Source organism: Fukomys damarensis, unplaced genomic scaffold, assembly GCF_012274545.1.
Source record: "Fukomys damarensis isolate Sample0158 unplaced genomic scaffold, DMR_v1.0_HiC HiC_scaffold_19, whole genome shotgun sequence".
In the NCBI taxonomy this organism is placed as follows: domain Eukaryota; kingdom Metazoa; phylum Chordata; class Mammalia; order Rodentia; family Bathyergidae; genus Fukomys; species Fukomys damarensis.
In genome coordinates, this window is record NW_022900931.1 from 33,188,871 (window position 1) to 33,204,067 (window position 15,197).

Here is a 15,197-nt window from a genome sequence, read left to right on the forward strand (position 1 = left end):
AGCCAGAGCCTTCGCCTCGCAGTACGAACTCAACACGGGACACCACAGTGGGCTCCGGGCCTTCCACCGGACCCTTGGGCTCTCCAACGCAGCAGACAGCACCCTGCGCTCTCTGGGCGGCCACTGTAAGCCTATCTTATAAACCCTTACATACTTGTATATCTTGCATTAAATCTGTTTCGCTTGTAAGCACTAACTGATACAGCATCTTGAAGTAGAAAAGAGTTTTGTTTTCCCCTACTCACGAAGGGGCCATGCCCAGGTAGCCACAGCTACTGAGTGTTTCCGTGGCCTCGCATCTTCCTCCTGTTTGTCGTATGCATGGGTCATTCGCGGGACAAGCACACCGCCAGCATCAATGTTTAGCAGCATTTTCAAAATCCGTTCTGTATCTCGAATAGAAGGCTGCACTATTCTGTTAGCCCAGTAATGTTGAGAGCTATGATCTTTCAGCATTTGCACAGGTGGACTATTTCCCATGTGTTGGTGGAGATTCCCATAAGGCTTTGTGGTTTAACAATTTTGTAATAAAACGAAGGAGTGTGAACCCTTGAAAGCCAGACTAGCAGTTTGAATACTAGGTATGGAACCACATTCTGTTTTTATTTTTAATTTTGAGACAAGCTCTTCTTAAATCACTAAATTTCCCAGGCTGGGCTAGAACTTGAACTCCTCCTGCCTCAGCCTCCCAGATTGCTGGGTTATAGATGTGTCACACCCAGTCACAATGCCTTTCCATTTGTGGCTTATGTAATTTTCCCCTGTAAATTTATTAGCACATTTTAGGTGTACGTTATGGTGCCATTCATCATTGCACCTGTACGTGATGTATCCTGGTTCTTGTTTTTTCCCATCCCCCTTCCCTTCCTCCCACCCCTGCACCCTTCCCTATTTATAAAAGCTTTGTTTCAGTTTCTTCCTTCTTTTCTTGTATTTTTTTCTTTCCCTACTTTCCTTTCCCCCAACCCCCTCTCTACTTCCCCTTCCTCTTTGGACCTTTTTGTCCTATTGCACAATATCTATTATACATTTTGGTCCTCATTTATACTTTCAATCTCTCACACCAGAGAAACAATTTGGTATTTACACATATGTCCTATTTATTTCACTTAAGAGTTATGGCCTCAATGTGCATCCACTTAGCTATAAATGTCTCTAGTTTCTCATTCTTTATGGCTGAGTAGTACTCCATTTGATTAAAAACCCCACATATTCCTTATCCAGTCTCCAGTTGATTGGCATGTGGGCTGTTTGCGAGATGTGGCTGCTACAAACTGTGCTGCTATAAACACAGCTGCACATGTATGGCTGTGGTATGGTGCTTTTAATTTTTATGGGAAGATACCCAGCAGGGGAATAGCTGGGTCAAATGGGACCTCTTAGCCCAGTTTTTTGAGGAATCTCCACATTGATTTCCACAATGGCTGCACCAGTCTTCACTCCCACCAAGAGTGGAGAAGGGTTCCTTTTTCCCCACAGCCCTGCCAACATTTGTTACTGGTTTTCTTTCTTTCTTTTATTTTATTTTTGGTACTGGGGATGGAACTCAAGACCTTGCACTTGTGAGTCAGGCAGTGGCAACCACTGAACTAAATCCCTGGCCCCACTGGTTGATTTCTTGATAGCAGCCTTTCTTTATGGAGTGAGGTGGAATCTCAGATATTTTCATTTGCATCTCTTGAATGACCAGTGATTTTGAACATTTTTCTTATGTTTATTTGCTGTTTCTACTTCTTTGTCAGATAAATGTCTGTTCATCTCAGATGCCCATTTTGTTTTTTGTTTTGTTTTGTTTTTTAGACAGGATCTCACTGTGTAGTTGAGACTGACCTGGAACTTACTATGTAGCCCAGGCTGTTTTCGAATTCACAGCGATCCTCCTGCCTCAGCCTCCCGAGTGCTGGGATTATAGGCATGTGCTACCATGCCCAGCTCAGATGCCCATTTTGAATTGGGTCTTTATATTTGGGTTGTTTGATTTTTTTAAAGTTCTTTATATATTTTACATAGTAGACCTTTGAGGAAGAGCTGGTAAAAATTTTTTCCCACACTGTAGGTTCTCTTAGCTCTGCTGGTGGTTTCTCTTGCTGTGCAGAGCTTTCTCTTAAGATGAGGTTCCAGTTGTTGATTTTCTGGGCTAGTTCCCATGTGACTGAGGTTTTGTTCATAAAGTTGTTTTCTATGCCAATGTCTTCAAGAGTTCTACCTAACCTTCCTTCTAGCAGGTTTAGGGTTTCTGTTTTAATATTTAGATCTTTGATCCATTTCAATTTTAGCTGAGTTCATGGTGAGAGACATGGGTCCAGTTTTAATCTTTGACAGGTTGAAGCCCAGTTTTTCCAGCACCATTTATTAAAGATGCTATCTTTGCTCCAGCTTGGGTTTTTGGCTCCTTTGATCTCTCTTTTCAGAGTGCTTTAGTTTTCAAAGTGGAGTTCTTTTACTTCCTTTGATAGATTCTTAGATATTTCAGGGTTTTTTTTAATGCTATTGTATAAGAAATTGTTTCCCCAATTTCTCTCTCAATAAGTCTGTTACTCGTATATAATAAGGCTTTTGATTTTAAGTGTTGACCTAAATCCAACTACTCTACTGAATTTGGTTATTAAGTCTAGAAGTCTTTTGGTGGAGCTTTTGTGATCTTCTATGTAAAGTGTCATGTTATCTGCAAATAATGATAGTTTGACTTTTTCCTTTCCTATCTTTACTCCTTTTATTTCTTTCTCTTGTCTAATTACTGTGGCTATTGTTTCCAGAACTATATTGAACAGGAGTGGTGATAGAGGACATCCTTGTCTTGTTCTTGATTTAACATGAAAGATTTAAGCTTTGACTGTTCAGTATGATGTTGGCTGTTGGTTTTTCATAGGTGGTTTTTATCAGGTTGAGATAAAGACCATCTATTCCAATTTTCTTTAGGGTTTCTTTCTTTCTTTCTTTTTTAATCATGAATGGGTGTTGGGCTTTGTCAAATGCTTTTTTTCTACATCTATTGAGATGGTCATATGTTTTTTTTCCTTGACTCTGCTAATATAGTGTATTAAGTTTATTGATTTATGTACATTGAACCGTCCTTGCACTCCTGAGATAAATCCCACTTGGTCAGGATGTATGATCTTCTTGATGATCTTTCGTATTCTGTTTGCAAGTGTCTTGCTGAGGATTTTCCCATCTATGTTCATTAGGGAGAATGACCTGTAGTTCCTTTTTGGTTGGGTCTTTTTCTGCTTTTGGAATCAAGGTAATGCTTGCTTCTAGAAATGAATTTGGGAGTATTTCTTCCCTTTCAATTTTACTAAAGAGGTTGAGAAGTAGTGGCAGTAGCTCTTCCCTGAATTTCCTGAAGAATTCAGCAGTAAAGCCACCAGGAGTTGGGCTTTTCTTTGTTGGTAGTTTTTAATTATGTTTTCAATTTCACTGATTTATATTGCGGTGTTTAGAATTCTTTGTTTTTTTTTCTTTGGTACTGGCGTCCAACTTGGGTCGTTGCACTTGTGAGGCAGACAGCAGCACCACTGAGCTAAATCCCCGGCCTAGTATTTTTATATCTTTTTGGTTCAACTTTGGTAATTCATATATATCTAGAAATCTGTCCATTTCTTCTGTGTTTTCCATCTTCTGTGGAGTAGTTTCTCAAAGTAGGTATCGATGATCCTCTGTATTTCTGCTGGATCTGTTGTAATTTCACCGTTTTCATCCCTAATTGCATGGATTTGAGCCTTTGTTTCATTTTTTTGTTAAGGTTGGCTAAGGGCTTGCAAGTTTTATTCTTTCAAAGAACCAGCTCTTCTGTGGGGGAGGAAGTAGCTCAGTGGTGCTGCGCCTGTCTGGCAGGTGCAAGGTTCTGAGTTTAATCCCTGGTTTAAAACAAACAAAACAACAACCCAACTCTTCAATTAACTGATTTTTTTGTATTGCTCTTAGTCTCCATTGTATTGATTTCTGCTCTGATTTTGTAATTTCCTCCCTTGTATGAGCTTTTGGTTTTGTCTTACTTTTCTTTTTCTAGGAGCTTGAGGTTCACCATTAGGTTGTATATTTGAGCTTGCTCTGTTTTCCTGATGTGGGCATTCACTGCTATGAATTTCCCTTGGACTGCTTTCACTGTGTTTCATAAATTCTAGTGTGTTGTATTGGCATTATCATTTATTTGTAAAAACTAATTTCTTCTTTAATTTCCTCTGTGACCCATTGGTTTTTCAGGAGGGTGTTATCCAATTTCTATGTGTTTGTGAAGTTCCTGTGGGTTCTTTTGTTATTGATCTCCAATTTCATTGCACTATGGTCTCACAATATACAAGGGATCACTTCAATTCCTTTGCATTTACTTAAGCATGTTCTGTGAGCTAGCATGTGTCCATTTTGGAGAATGACCCATGTGCAGCTGAGAAGAATGTGTATTCTGATTTTGTGGGGTGGAACACTCTAGACATCTGTTAAGTCCATTTGTTCAAAAGTTTGGTTCTAATATTTTATTGTTGATTTTTTTGTCTAGTTGATCTACTTGTGATGGTTATTGAGGTCCCCCACTAGTATTGCATTAGGGCTTCTTTGATTTTTCATGTCCGTTAATTTTTTTTATATATAATTGGGTTCACTAGTATTTGGTGCATATATATTTGATTGTCATTTCTTCTTCTTGGATTGTTCCCTTAACAAGGATGTAGGGGCCTTGTCCCTTTTAATGAGTATTGAAGTCTTCTTAGTCTGCACATAGAATAGCTACTCCTGTTTTTTCTGGGTTCCTGTCGCATGTATTTTTTCTATCCTTTGACTTTCAGTCTATGAATTTCTTTTTTATTTTACTTTTTGTATATAGCATATTGTTGGATCTTGCTTCTTGATCCATTCTGCCAGTATTTCTTTTGATTGGTGAATTGAAGTCATTAACATTAATGGTTATATGTACTGATTTATCCCTGTTGTGGTGTTTTCCTATGGTTAGCTGTTTTATTTTTTCCCCCTTCCTACTTAATTTCTTGCCTTGTCTTATGTCTCTATGTTGTTGGGCTTCATGGAGTTATGACCCTTATTGGACTTATTTAATTCGTTCAGTAGTGTTTGTGTTTTCAGTGTATAAGACAATCACCATGAACAAGTTTACAGTAAAATTATACAAGTGTATTTCTAAGTATTTTATTATTTTGGTGTTATTATGTGGGCCCATCTTCTGAATTCCCTCTTTGGGAAAGTAAATTAGTAGTTCACTGAGAGCCAAAATACAAAAGGACAAGAGGCATGTAAAATATTTAGTAATATGCTGTATAGAAACACAAGGGTGTGTGTGTGTTTGTGTTGCTGAATTTCTGATATAACTGAAATCACTTTAGTAACTCCTACCAGTTTATTATAAAAGATGCAACTCAGAACCATGGGTGTGTGTGTAGGGCAAGGTAAAACAGGACATATGTGGGAACTTGCTTCAGTGATAATGGAGATTAAAACTGAGGTGGCACCAGCATGAGTTCACAAACAAAGAGATTTCACTGAGAAAGGAAAGAAAACTTTCAAGAACTTCAGCTTGAAAAGGAGAATTGGTGAAGGGGACACTACTCTGACAAGGATCATCCTGGCTCTTCATAAAAGGACAGGACCAGCTTTTATGGCACTGGGGAGTTGGTGGTGGCTGGAACTTCCCATTGCATCACGAGAATGGCAATTTTTGAGAGACTTATGTTTTAGGGCATCTACTCCTAATGTAAGGTATGAATCAGCAGCTGTTTTAGTCCTTGGAGTCATTCTAGCACTCCTGATGTTCTAGTGCATTTGGTCCTTGCAATGATAAAGCGTGGGAGAAGGGGAGAGTGCATTTCACAAATCATTAAGGGTGGATAGGGAAAAAGAGATGTGTCCACCTTCAGTGGGTAACAGGTCATGGAATGAAGTCCAAGAATCCATGTTTCTGTCCCATAAAGGCACTGGTCCTATTTCAGTTATGGGAATAGAGTGGGGAGAAGTTGCTGAGATCCTAGCCCTTTTCTGGGCATCTCACGCTGTCAGCACCTTGTGTTCACCAGCCTGGTTCCCTGTTACTTAGGAAGATTTTGTTGAGATTGTTAGATAAGTACGATTGATTAAATCACTGGCCATTGGTGATTGAAGTCAACATGTAGCCCTTCTTCCCTCTCCTTGGGTCTGGGGCTCAGGGTAAAAGTCTCATCCTTTAATCACACAGTTAGCAACAAGACCCATCCTGAAACTATACAGGGGCCAAGTGCCACCTTATTAGCAAAAATTCATGTATTATTGAAAGGGGCTTCTTATGAATACATGTTCCTCTTACCCCTCACTTGGAAAATTCCAAAGGTTTTAGAAGCTCACTTTTTTTTTACGTTGAGGCAATTTTTAAAAGTTCTTTTTTTATTGTGAAAGGTAAATTTTTAATCATAAAAGGTATTGACTTGGTGAAGTATACAGCAATTGAGATGATAGGGGTTTTCTCCATCATTCTACTGAGGTATGCTCTACTGATGTTTCCAAGTTGAACCATCCTTGCAATCCAGTGATAAATCTCACTTGGCTATCTTGTATAAGCCTTTTAGTGTGCTTCTGAATTGTTTGCTAGTTCTTTGTTGAGGATGTTTTGCAGCATTATTCACTAAGGATATTGTTTTGTAGTGTTATTTTCATTTTATTAACTTTGCTCTTAGATAATATATTTTACTGTAAGCTTATATAATTTACTTTTTAATAATAGCTGTCGACTAACCAATTCTTGTTTCTGAACACTTAACAACTGTTTCTCATGAACTAGTGTCAGTGGGTTCTGGCATATTATTAGTTAGACTTTGCATATCTCCTGTCCTTTTGTACTTTGGGCCCCAGTGAACTAACTCACTTTAGAAAATTATATGAAGAATTGGAAATGAAGAATGAATTCCTATGTCACTTAAGTGGCAAACAAAATTTTAAAAAATCAGGCCAGATCTGGTGGCACATGTCTTGTAATCCCAGGATTCTGGGAGGCTGAGGCAGGAGGATCACAAGTTTGAACCCACCCTAGGCAGCTTAGTAACTTAGTGAAACCTGTCTCAAATGAAAAATTAAAGGGCCCTAGGTCAGTGAGAAATGTCCTAGGTTTAATCTCTAGTGCTGGAAAGAAAAAAAAGGGGGGGCACTGGGGATGTAACTCAGTGGTAGAGCATGTACTTAGCGTGCATGAGTCCTGGGTTCAATCCCTAGCACCAAAAACAAAACAAAAAAAACTGGTAATAATCTGTGAATTATTTCCTTCTGACTGCATCATTTTAACAGCATAGTCTTTAATTCTTCCAACAACAAACAACGTAGGTACAGTACTCTTATTTCCCTCGTTTTGGAGAAGACATCGATGTTTATAGAAAGGTTAACTCAGGTAGTCACATGCCTGGGGCTCACTTGTTATTTGATCACATACTGGCACATCACCGTTCGACCTTTGCTTGTTCATATAAACTGTTTTTTGTTTGTTTTACTGGTACAGGGGCATCTAACTCAGGACCTTGTGCTTGCGTGGCAAGTGTGGTGCCACTGAGCTAAATCCCAGGCCAGGTTTTCTAATGCAGTCTGCAGTTCTGGCTCCATCTAGCTGTCTGTACTAAAGAAGGATAAGGAAAACTGTGACTTGCTTTCCAATGCCACACCTGAGTCACAGTAAGCCATCTAAAATCTGTTATCAACCAGTCTTTTTGGGTTGGTTCTTTTGCTCATGATATACTACTCTTGGTATATGTTGTTACAATTGCTTTGGTAAAATGTTTTAAAAATTGATATTCATAGGCACATTGTGTTTTTTTTTCTTTTAATTTAATATCTATTTTCATTAAATGTACAAATAAAATTAAAAAATTGATTTCATCTGGAGGGAGATTTGTCTTTGAAGGGATTTTTCTCAAATTTCTAAAAATTTTATTTTATCCCATCCCCTCAAGCCCCCTACCCTATGTACAAAAGCTGTTTGCATTTTGAAGATTTTTATTGCTTGAATCATTAAATTTATTGTCATGAACTTACTATTTATCATTTTCACTTCAGTAGAATCTGTAGTTCTGTCTCCTCTAACACTCCTAATGTTGGTACCTTTTGTTTCTATTCTAGTTAACCTAGCTGCAGCTTTTATCCAGTTCTATTGCTTTATTTAAGAGAATTTTGGGCTTTGATTTTTCTTTCACTGTAAAATTTTCTTTCCTGAGTTCCATTTTGATCTCCTTTATGCTTAGATTTCACTTGTTATTCCAGTTTCTTTGAGGTAGGTGAGGTGATTTCTTCCTTTCTCCTCTTCCTTTTTCATCTTCTTTTCCCCCTCTAAGCATAACTTTTGATTTGTACAATTTTCATTTAATTCAAAATGTTAATTTTGACTTGTGAAAGTTTGAAGTTTTCAAATATTTGAGGATTTTCTAATATTTCTGGATAATCCTAATTTCATTGTGTTCAGAGAAATATTACTTAAGTCCTTTAAAATTCATTTAGGCCTGTGCAACTGTTGGGCAATGCTCTATAAATGTCAATGAAATCAAGGTGACCTATAGTTGTCCAAACTGAATCTTCACACTTTTTTTTTTTTTTTTTGGTACCAGAGATTCAACTCGGGTGTTTGTGCTCACAAGGCAGTCAGTGGAACCACTGGGCTAAATCCCCAGCCCTGAGTCTTCACATTTTCTTATTGTTCCATCAAATATTGGTCAAAGTGTAGTTTTATTTCATAATTTTTGAATTTGTGTAATTATGTGTGTAAACTTTTAGCAGTCTTCCTGAAGTGACCCATTTATCATTATGAAATGACCTTCTTTAATCCTTATTTACCCTAATATATCCACTTTTTTTTCATTAGTGTTAACGTTAGACTTTCTTCAATTCTTTTAGGGTAGGCAGCATAAACAGTTGTATATTTTTTTGCTACTACCACAAAATATTTGACAATTTCTATAGGACAGGAATTTCTTTCTCACAGTTTGGAGTCCAAAAAGTCACGACAAGCATGTTCAGTAGTCTGTCTTCCCAGGGTGCAAGCATGCTGTCATCCTTTACCCCAAGGCTGGGAGAAGCCTTCTGATTTCATTACTTGCTGGAAGGTCCTCCTCTCAAGTAATCACCACGTTGGCAACACCTGTATTCTAGTGGGGACAGTGTCACATCTTAGCAATGGACTTTTTTAATCCCGACAATCTCTTTTAATGGATTAAGCCACGAATATCTCATATTCTGATGTGGTTGGATTTAAACCTGTCATCTTGAATTTGTTTTGTTTGCTGGGGTTTTTGTTGTTGTTGTGGGAAGGTAATATTCCTCTACTCCTTAGTGCAGATCTACTTTATGTAATTGGTGTTCTGAGTATGATTTTTTTCAAGAAAAGGGTTCTTGAAAAATATTTGCAAAGAACAGCAAACAGGCAATGAGTAGAAAAATATCACAACTAAACCCCAGAAATATTCACTGTCAGGCACCACAGAAGATCTTTAGTCCTTGGACTTCTCCTTTGTGACTAAAAGGCACCATTTACACAGGGACCACACAGGTCAGAGCCCAAGCTGCAAACCACACCCTGAGCCTGGATGGTAGGGGTTACAGGAGACCAAAGAGCCAGGGAGTGCCAGTCCCTAATGTCCAGGTGCACCCTCAACACAATCCAGTTGTTCTTACAAGAGAACAGCAGAGTTCTGAGACAGATTCACATGATGCATGTAACCAGACACGAGGGATGCCCGGCTGACTCGAGGCTGGGAACGGCAAGCGGCACTGTCCCCTAGCACAGCAGAGGGCACCTCAGTTTCAACCCAGTGATGTTTCTCTGCACTTCTGGTTCTCAGAACTGTGGCAGGGTCCATTTCTGTTGTTTTAAGCCATCAGATTTGTAACAACTTGTTACTGCAATGGAACTTGTGGCAATCCTTCTGCCTCAGCCTCCCAAGGGCTGGGCAAAGTTCTCTATTAACCTATTTCTCATTTTCCCTCAAGTCTTATGTGTTTAAATTGTACATTTAATCACTCTCTACTTCAGGATATTACAACATGGGTAGCAAAGTCTATAGGAAAATGGGAAGACATTTAAGAGGCCAAAAGCTGGTTTAATCCATTTATAAATTGGAGGCACAGGCCTCAGTCTACCTGTGGGGTATACTTCAGAAATTTAAATCCTAATCCCAATTACTGAGTACATTTAAGCTGGTAGTTCATAGTTGAAGTTTTGAGTCAACACTGAGCAGCAAGTGTTGAAATTGAATTGAAAGCTTTTTATCTCCTCCCCAGAAATGTAGAGGGGATAAACAAAAGGAGTTATCTATATTGGAAGTGTTAGACAAAATTTTTATAAAGGTAAAATCCCCATCACTGACAGCTGCAATGCAGAATTAACCCTCTCTTCCGTATTTCCACGTTGCATGGCCTTTACATTTCAACTGTGAAGACAAAATTCCAGTTTTGATTTCTGCTTTGACTCCAGCTCAACCCCTACTCCCAAACCAGACTTTTCTTGCGCCACGCTGCTTGCTGTTACTCAGATGTCTGATGCTTATCTCAGCTGCACCCACACTTGGGGTCTCCCCCAGACCCACTCTTCCCACAGTGCTTTCAACTGTGATCAGCTGCTCGAGCCAAGAACTGTCATGTGATCCACCTTCGTTCCCATCTCATGGACCTTATCATCTGGATTCAGTCAGCAAATGTTAGTGGGATCCTTTGAAATACAGAATCCAACAGCTTCTCACTACCGTCCTATCCCTGTCGCCGTCAGGATGGTACTTGCAGCCTTATTCCAGTCAGCTTCTGACCCAGATCCCTGTAGCCTGGTCTGAAGGAGGCGCTGTAAGCCTCCCAGCAGAGGAACAGCAGCCCCACCTCTGATCAGACAGGAACACCTGTGAGCCCACCTTGCTGCAAACCCAACTTAGCTTGGACTCTTTTCCCCTTTCCTTGATTTACTTTTTCTTTCTACTACTAACAATACATTTGACATTTTGCTTTCTCTCCCCAGCAAGACTACAAGCTCTCCAAGGGCAAAGACTTGTCTCCCTGCTGTAGGACCTAAAACAATTTGACACAGTCAAGTAAGTGTTGAAAACCAACAACAACAACAACACAAAACCTTATTACTCTCCGAGCCACCCTCTCCTGTTACTGAAGGATCATTAAAGTCACACAAAAGTTCTCGGGTTGAAAATAAAAGCAAAAGACCACTACACATTAGTTTGTCAACATTAATGCCCTGGGTTTATTTTGTGAGAATTCTATCACAATTTTTCCAGGTGGGATTAAAAACTTTTAAGGATAATGTATGCCATTGGACTGGGCATTCAGACTTCGGTACTGACAAAGCACTAGTAGTAGTCTGTTAAGTACCATTCTCTTCACAGAAGAGAGGTCAAATATTTCCAAAGGAAGGCACCCGATATTTGTGGTTCTGGCCTTGCAGCCTTCTGGAGAATCTTAAAAGGAAAAAAGCTGGCTGGCTGTTTTTAAAAACTGGAATGATGATACACGTACAGCAATTACTGCATTCTTCTCCCTTATATCCTTTTTATAAGAACAAGTAAAGAATGAAGTCTTTTAAACAATTCGACAATAAAAAAAGTACAATTTTTTTGTGCTAAAAAAAGGGCAAGACAACATAAACTCCAGTTGTAAGGACTCCATTGCATACTTGATTTAACACTTTTTGGTGTGGAAGGAAATGGGACTACTGGGCTGTTGTAGAGCAGCAACATAACATTAGTGCTTTAAGTACCAGAAAACACCCACATCTCAGTGGGCAAGTGGGGATGGGAAGATTCAAGAGACTTCATTTTTAGCTTGTTACTTGTCCTAATGATAGACCAGGAAGATCCCCATTTAACAGTACATTCCCCATTTTAAAAAACTGATGCCTTTTTTTTTGTAAAGTTCTGTATGTATGTCACCATTTTTTTTTCACATGATACACAGAAAACTCAAGGACCCAGAGGGGGAACCAAGTTATGTTATACCATTTACAAAATACCAAGGAGTCCACAGCTACCTAACACATTTACTACAGCACAGGAACCAATGAAGGTACAGTGTACAAAAAACTGTAAACACGGCACAATAAATAGATAAAACAGCAGGTTCCGCACCATGCACATGATGTGATGACACTTCATCTCTATACAATCTCACATCTCACACTCTTTGTTGCAATTTATTTCCCTCCCACCCCCCACCCCCAAGTGCAAAGCATCACAAATGAACATTTCTGTATTCAAGTAACATATATACAAGGGTATTACAAATATGCAGTACTGTACAGATAATTGCTGTATTAATTTACAGATGTTGATTTTTTTCCTATTAACAGTAAGAAAAGAAAAATTGAAGCATGAGAGATGAGCATTGCTGTGAAGTCCCCACAGCTGCCACCGAAACGCGTATGTTGCATTCCATCATCCCTTGCATTCAAAATGCTACTGATGCATAGCACCTAATCAAGTCCCCAGGCTGCACTCCGCTCCCGAGGAAGCTACGTCACCTCCATCGCTACTGTATTGTCGGCTATGTTGTTCAGCGCTGGCTTTTCTGATTCGTGATTTTCCCTGTTGAAATAAAGTTTAACTGATTAAGCAAATGAAAAACGTCTTAATAAAAAGTTTACTTTTGAGACCAGGGATTTGTCTCAGTGGTTCCGCCGCCTGCCTTGCAAGCACAAAGTCCTGAGTTCTATCCCTGGTACCACAAAAAACAAACAAACTAAAAAGTTTACTTTTAAGGCCAGGAAGACTCTGGGATGAAAGGGCACGTAGAGGAGTATGACCCCGTTTGGCTTGTTTTCTGATTCGTTTATGAACCAAAGTCAAGTACAAATCTTAGATGCTACAAACACAATTCCTAATTTTTGACAATTACTTCAATTTCCTCCTACATGAAAGCTTTTAGAAGGGTTTCATCTAGGTACAAATATGACTGAAGTTTACCTAGGACTTTCAAGTCAGGGCCTCGGAAGGGGAGTGCAACAGCTCCTGAACACAGGCTCCAGTTTCTAAGTGCAACATGTCTTTAGAAAAGTAACTTTCCTCCCATCTGTTTCCTCTCTTAAACAAAGCGTCAGGGATAGACAATATTGCAAATCCTGAAAATGCTCTACTACCACACAGTTCTACAGCAAAAGAAAAATGTTGATGCTGCACACACAAGTCAGAACTCTAGCGGGTTGATCAGCTATGACTAGACCCAGTGAGAAGAGACTGTTACCGGGCAGACCATGACTCCGGCTCAAGTTCAGAAGCAGAAAGGCTGAGCTACAATCCATTCTATACCACTCTGCTCTCTTCTCTGGGCCAGTCCTGCCTGAATCTAAGTGTTGTGGCATCCCCCGCTGTTTCAAGTACCAGCCTTCCCAACTGGCTACGAAAACCAGTTTACTATTGACCGCTAGACACGTACACTTCCCCAACGTTGTGTTTCCATTTTGCTCATTCCACTTGCCTGAAATGCTTTTTCGTTCTCCTCTTTGCCCAACCAAATTCTACCCCAGGTCAAATATTACTCTGTAAACCATCCCCAGCATTTTCCTTGTGTTGAAATGACAGAGATCATCTGTACACTTAACTCGACAAGCAGAAAATGCTTTAAGATACCTCAAACTATTTTCATCAGATATCTGCAGTATTTTAACATTAATTTTTCATTTTTAAGCTTATTACTATTTTGGTACTAGAGATTGAACTCGGGACCCTGATGTGCGAGGCAGGCGGTGGCACCACTGAGCTAAATCCCCGCCCTTAAACTTATTTTCCAACGAAACTAAAACCGCTGGTTTTTTCCTTTGTTTCTCTCCTTTTATCTTTTAGACAGTAGGACTTTAATTACCATTTAAAACGAGCCTGAGCAAAAATTCTACTCCAATCTATTGAAACATAAGTGAGCACAAAAAAGAATGGTTTAAAAGCTGACCTGGTATGAATACTGTAATGTCTTTATTTACATTAGTAAGAGCAGCTTGGCATACCAGTAAATGGCAGCTTCTACCAATTTTAACTATTTACACAAGCAGTGATAGAAAAAATTATGAGCAGATATTCTTTAAAGAGGACTCCTTCCTTTCATGTGAAGGTAGAAAAAAAAAGAATGTACTATTTTCATGCTAAGAAATACTTGAATCTTATATTCAATATTCACTATACCATTTGGTTCAAATTCTCAACTAAGACTGAATTATAACATTCATTTACGTAGGTCTTAAATCAGGAATCTATTTCTATGCTTTTAGTAATAGAGAGAAGCAGGGATCAGTGGCACAAGCCTGTAATCCCAGATTCTTGGAGGTTAAAGCAGGGTCAAGTTTAAGGCCAACCTACGCAACTTAGACCCGGTCTCAGAAAATAAAAAGGGCTGGGGTTGTTGCTCAGTGGTGCAGTGTTTGCAAGGTCATAGGTTTGACCCTCAGAACTGGGAAGGGGGGGATAAAAAAAAAGCAAAGAAAAAAATATATATATACACACAGAGAAATACAGAGCAGTAATAGATTTAAGTTGTCATAATAGTTCAAACATTTCAGGCTTAACTACTCACCTTGGAACTGAATCTACCGAGGATGAAGACGGGACCTTAGAGACTTGACAGTTTGCTGTGGCAGCCAGCTTTAAGGCAGATGATGGAACAGCACTTAAAGTCCTAGGTATATGTCGAGCATTCATTGGGGCAATAGAGTTTACAGTGGCAACTGATGATGGTACAGTTAATCGAATGTTGTTCCCAAACAGAACCTGAGTTGTCGCAGAATTGGCAGCAGTTACTTGATGACTCAGGGCACTGTGGGAACTTGAAGTCTGTGTAATATTCGAAGGCTGTAACAAAGGTGAACCTGCTGTGGATGGACTTGTATGTACAAGTGCTGTTGGCGTAGTACTACTGAGGTGTAAGCTCTTGTATACTCCTGGAGAGAAAAGAAGGAAGTGTCTAAACAATGTGCAACTTTGCAGTTTGTATTACACAAATATATAAACACACGTTTATTGTATACAATCTCATCATACGGAAACATGATCACAGTAATTTAAATGTCTTTCTCCTTACCTGAGGCTGGAAGGACGCCATTCACCCCAATTCCAAGCACCACATCATCCTTCATCTTGAATCCCATCAGTTGTTCTGATGTCATCAAAGCAGAAGCAGCAAATTGAGCACTAGCAGAATCCAAAGTCTTAGAAACAAAACCCTAAAAAAGAAATACAGAACCTAACTAGTATAATTTACTCTCAAGTGAACGT

General features: G+C 39.2%; 1 protein-coding gene across 4 annotated transcripts in view; it reads right to left on the reverse strand.

Moving 5' to 3' along the window:
- Positions 1 to 11,773: 11,773 nt before the first annotated feature.
- Positions 11,774 to 15,197, reverse strand: part of Epc1 (enhancer of polycomb homolog 1) — an 84,168-nt gene continuing 80,744 nt past the window's right edge. For all 4 annotated transcript variants that reach the window (XM_010621314.2, XM_010621316.2, XM_010621313.2 and 1 more), the window contains 3 exons: positions 15,004 to 15,145; positions 14,500 to 14,863; positions 11,774 to 12,524 (listed from right to left, as the gene is read on the reverse strand). In XM_010621314.2, coding sequence (XP_010619616.1) covers positions 12,452 to 12,524; positions 14,500 to 14,863; positions 15,004 to 15,145 — 579 coding nt within the window. In that variant the 3' untranslated portion in view covers positions 11,774 to 12,451. The remainder of the gene's footprint in view (positions 12,525 to 14,499; positions 14,864 to 15,003; positions 15,146 to 15,197) is intronic.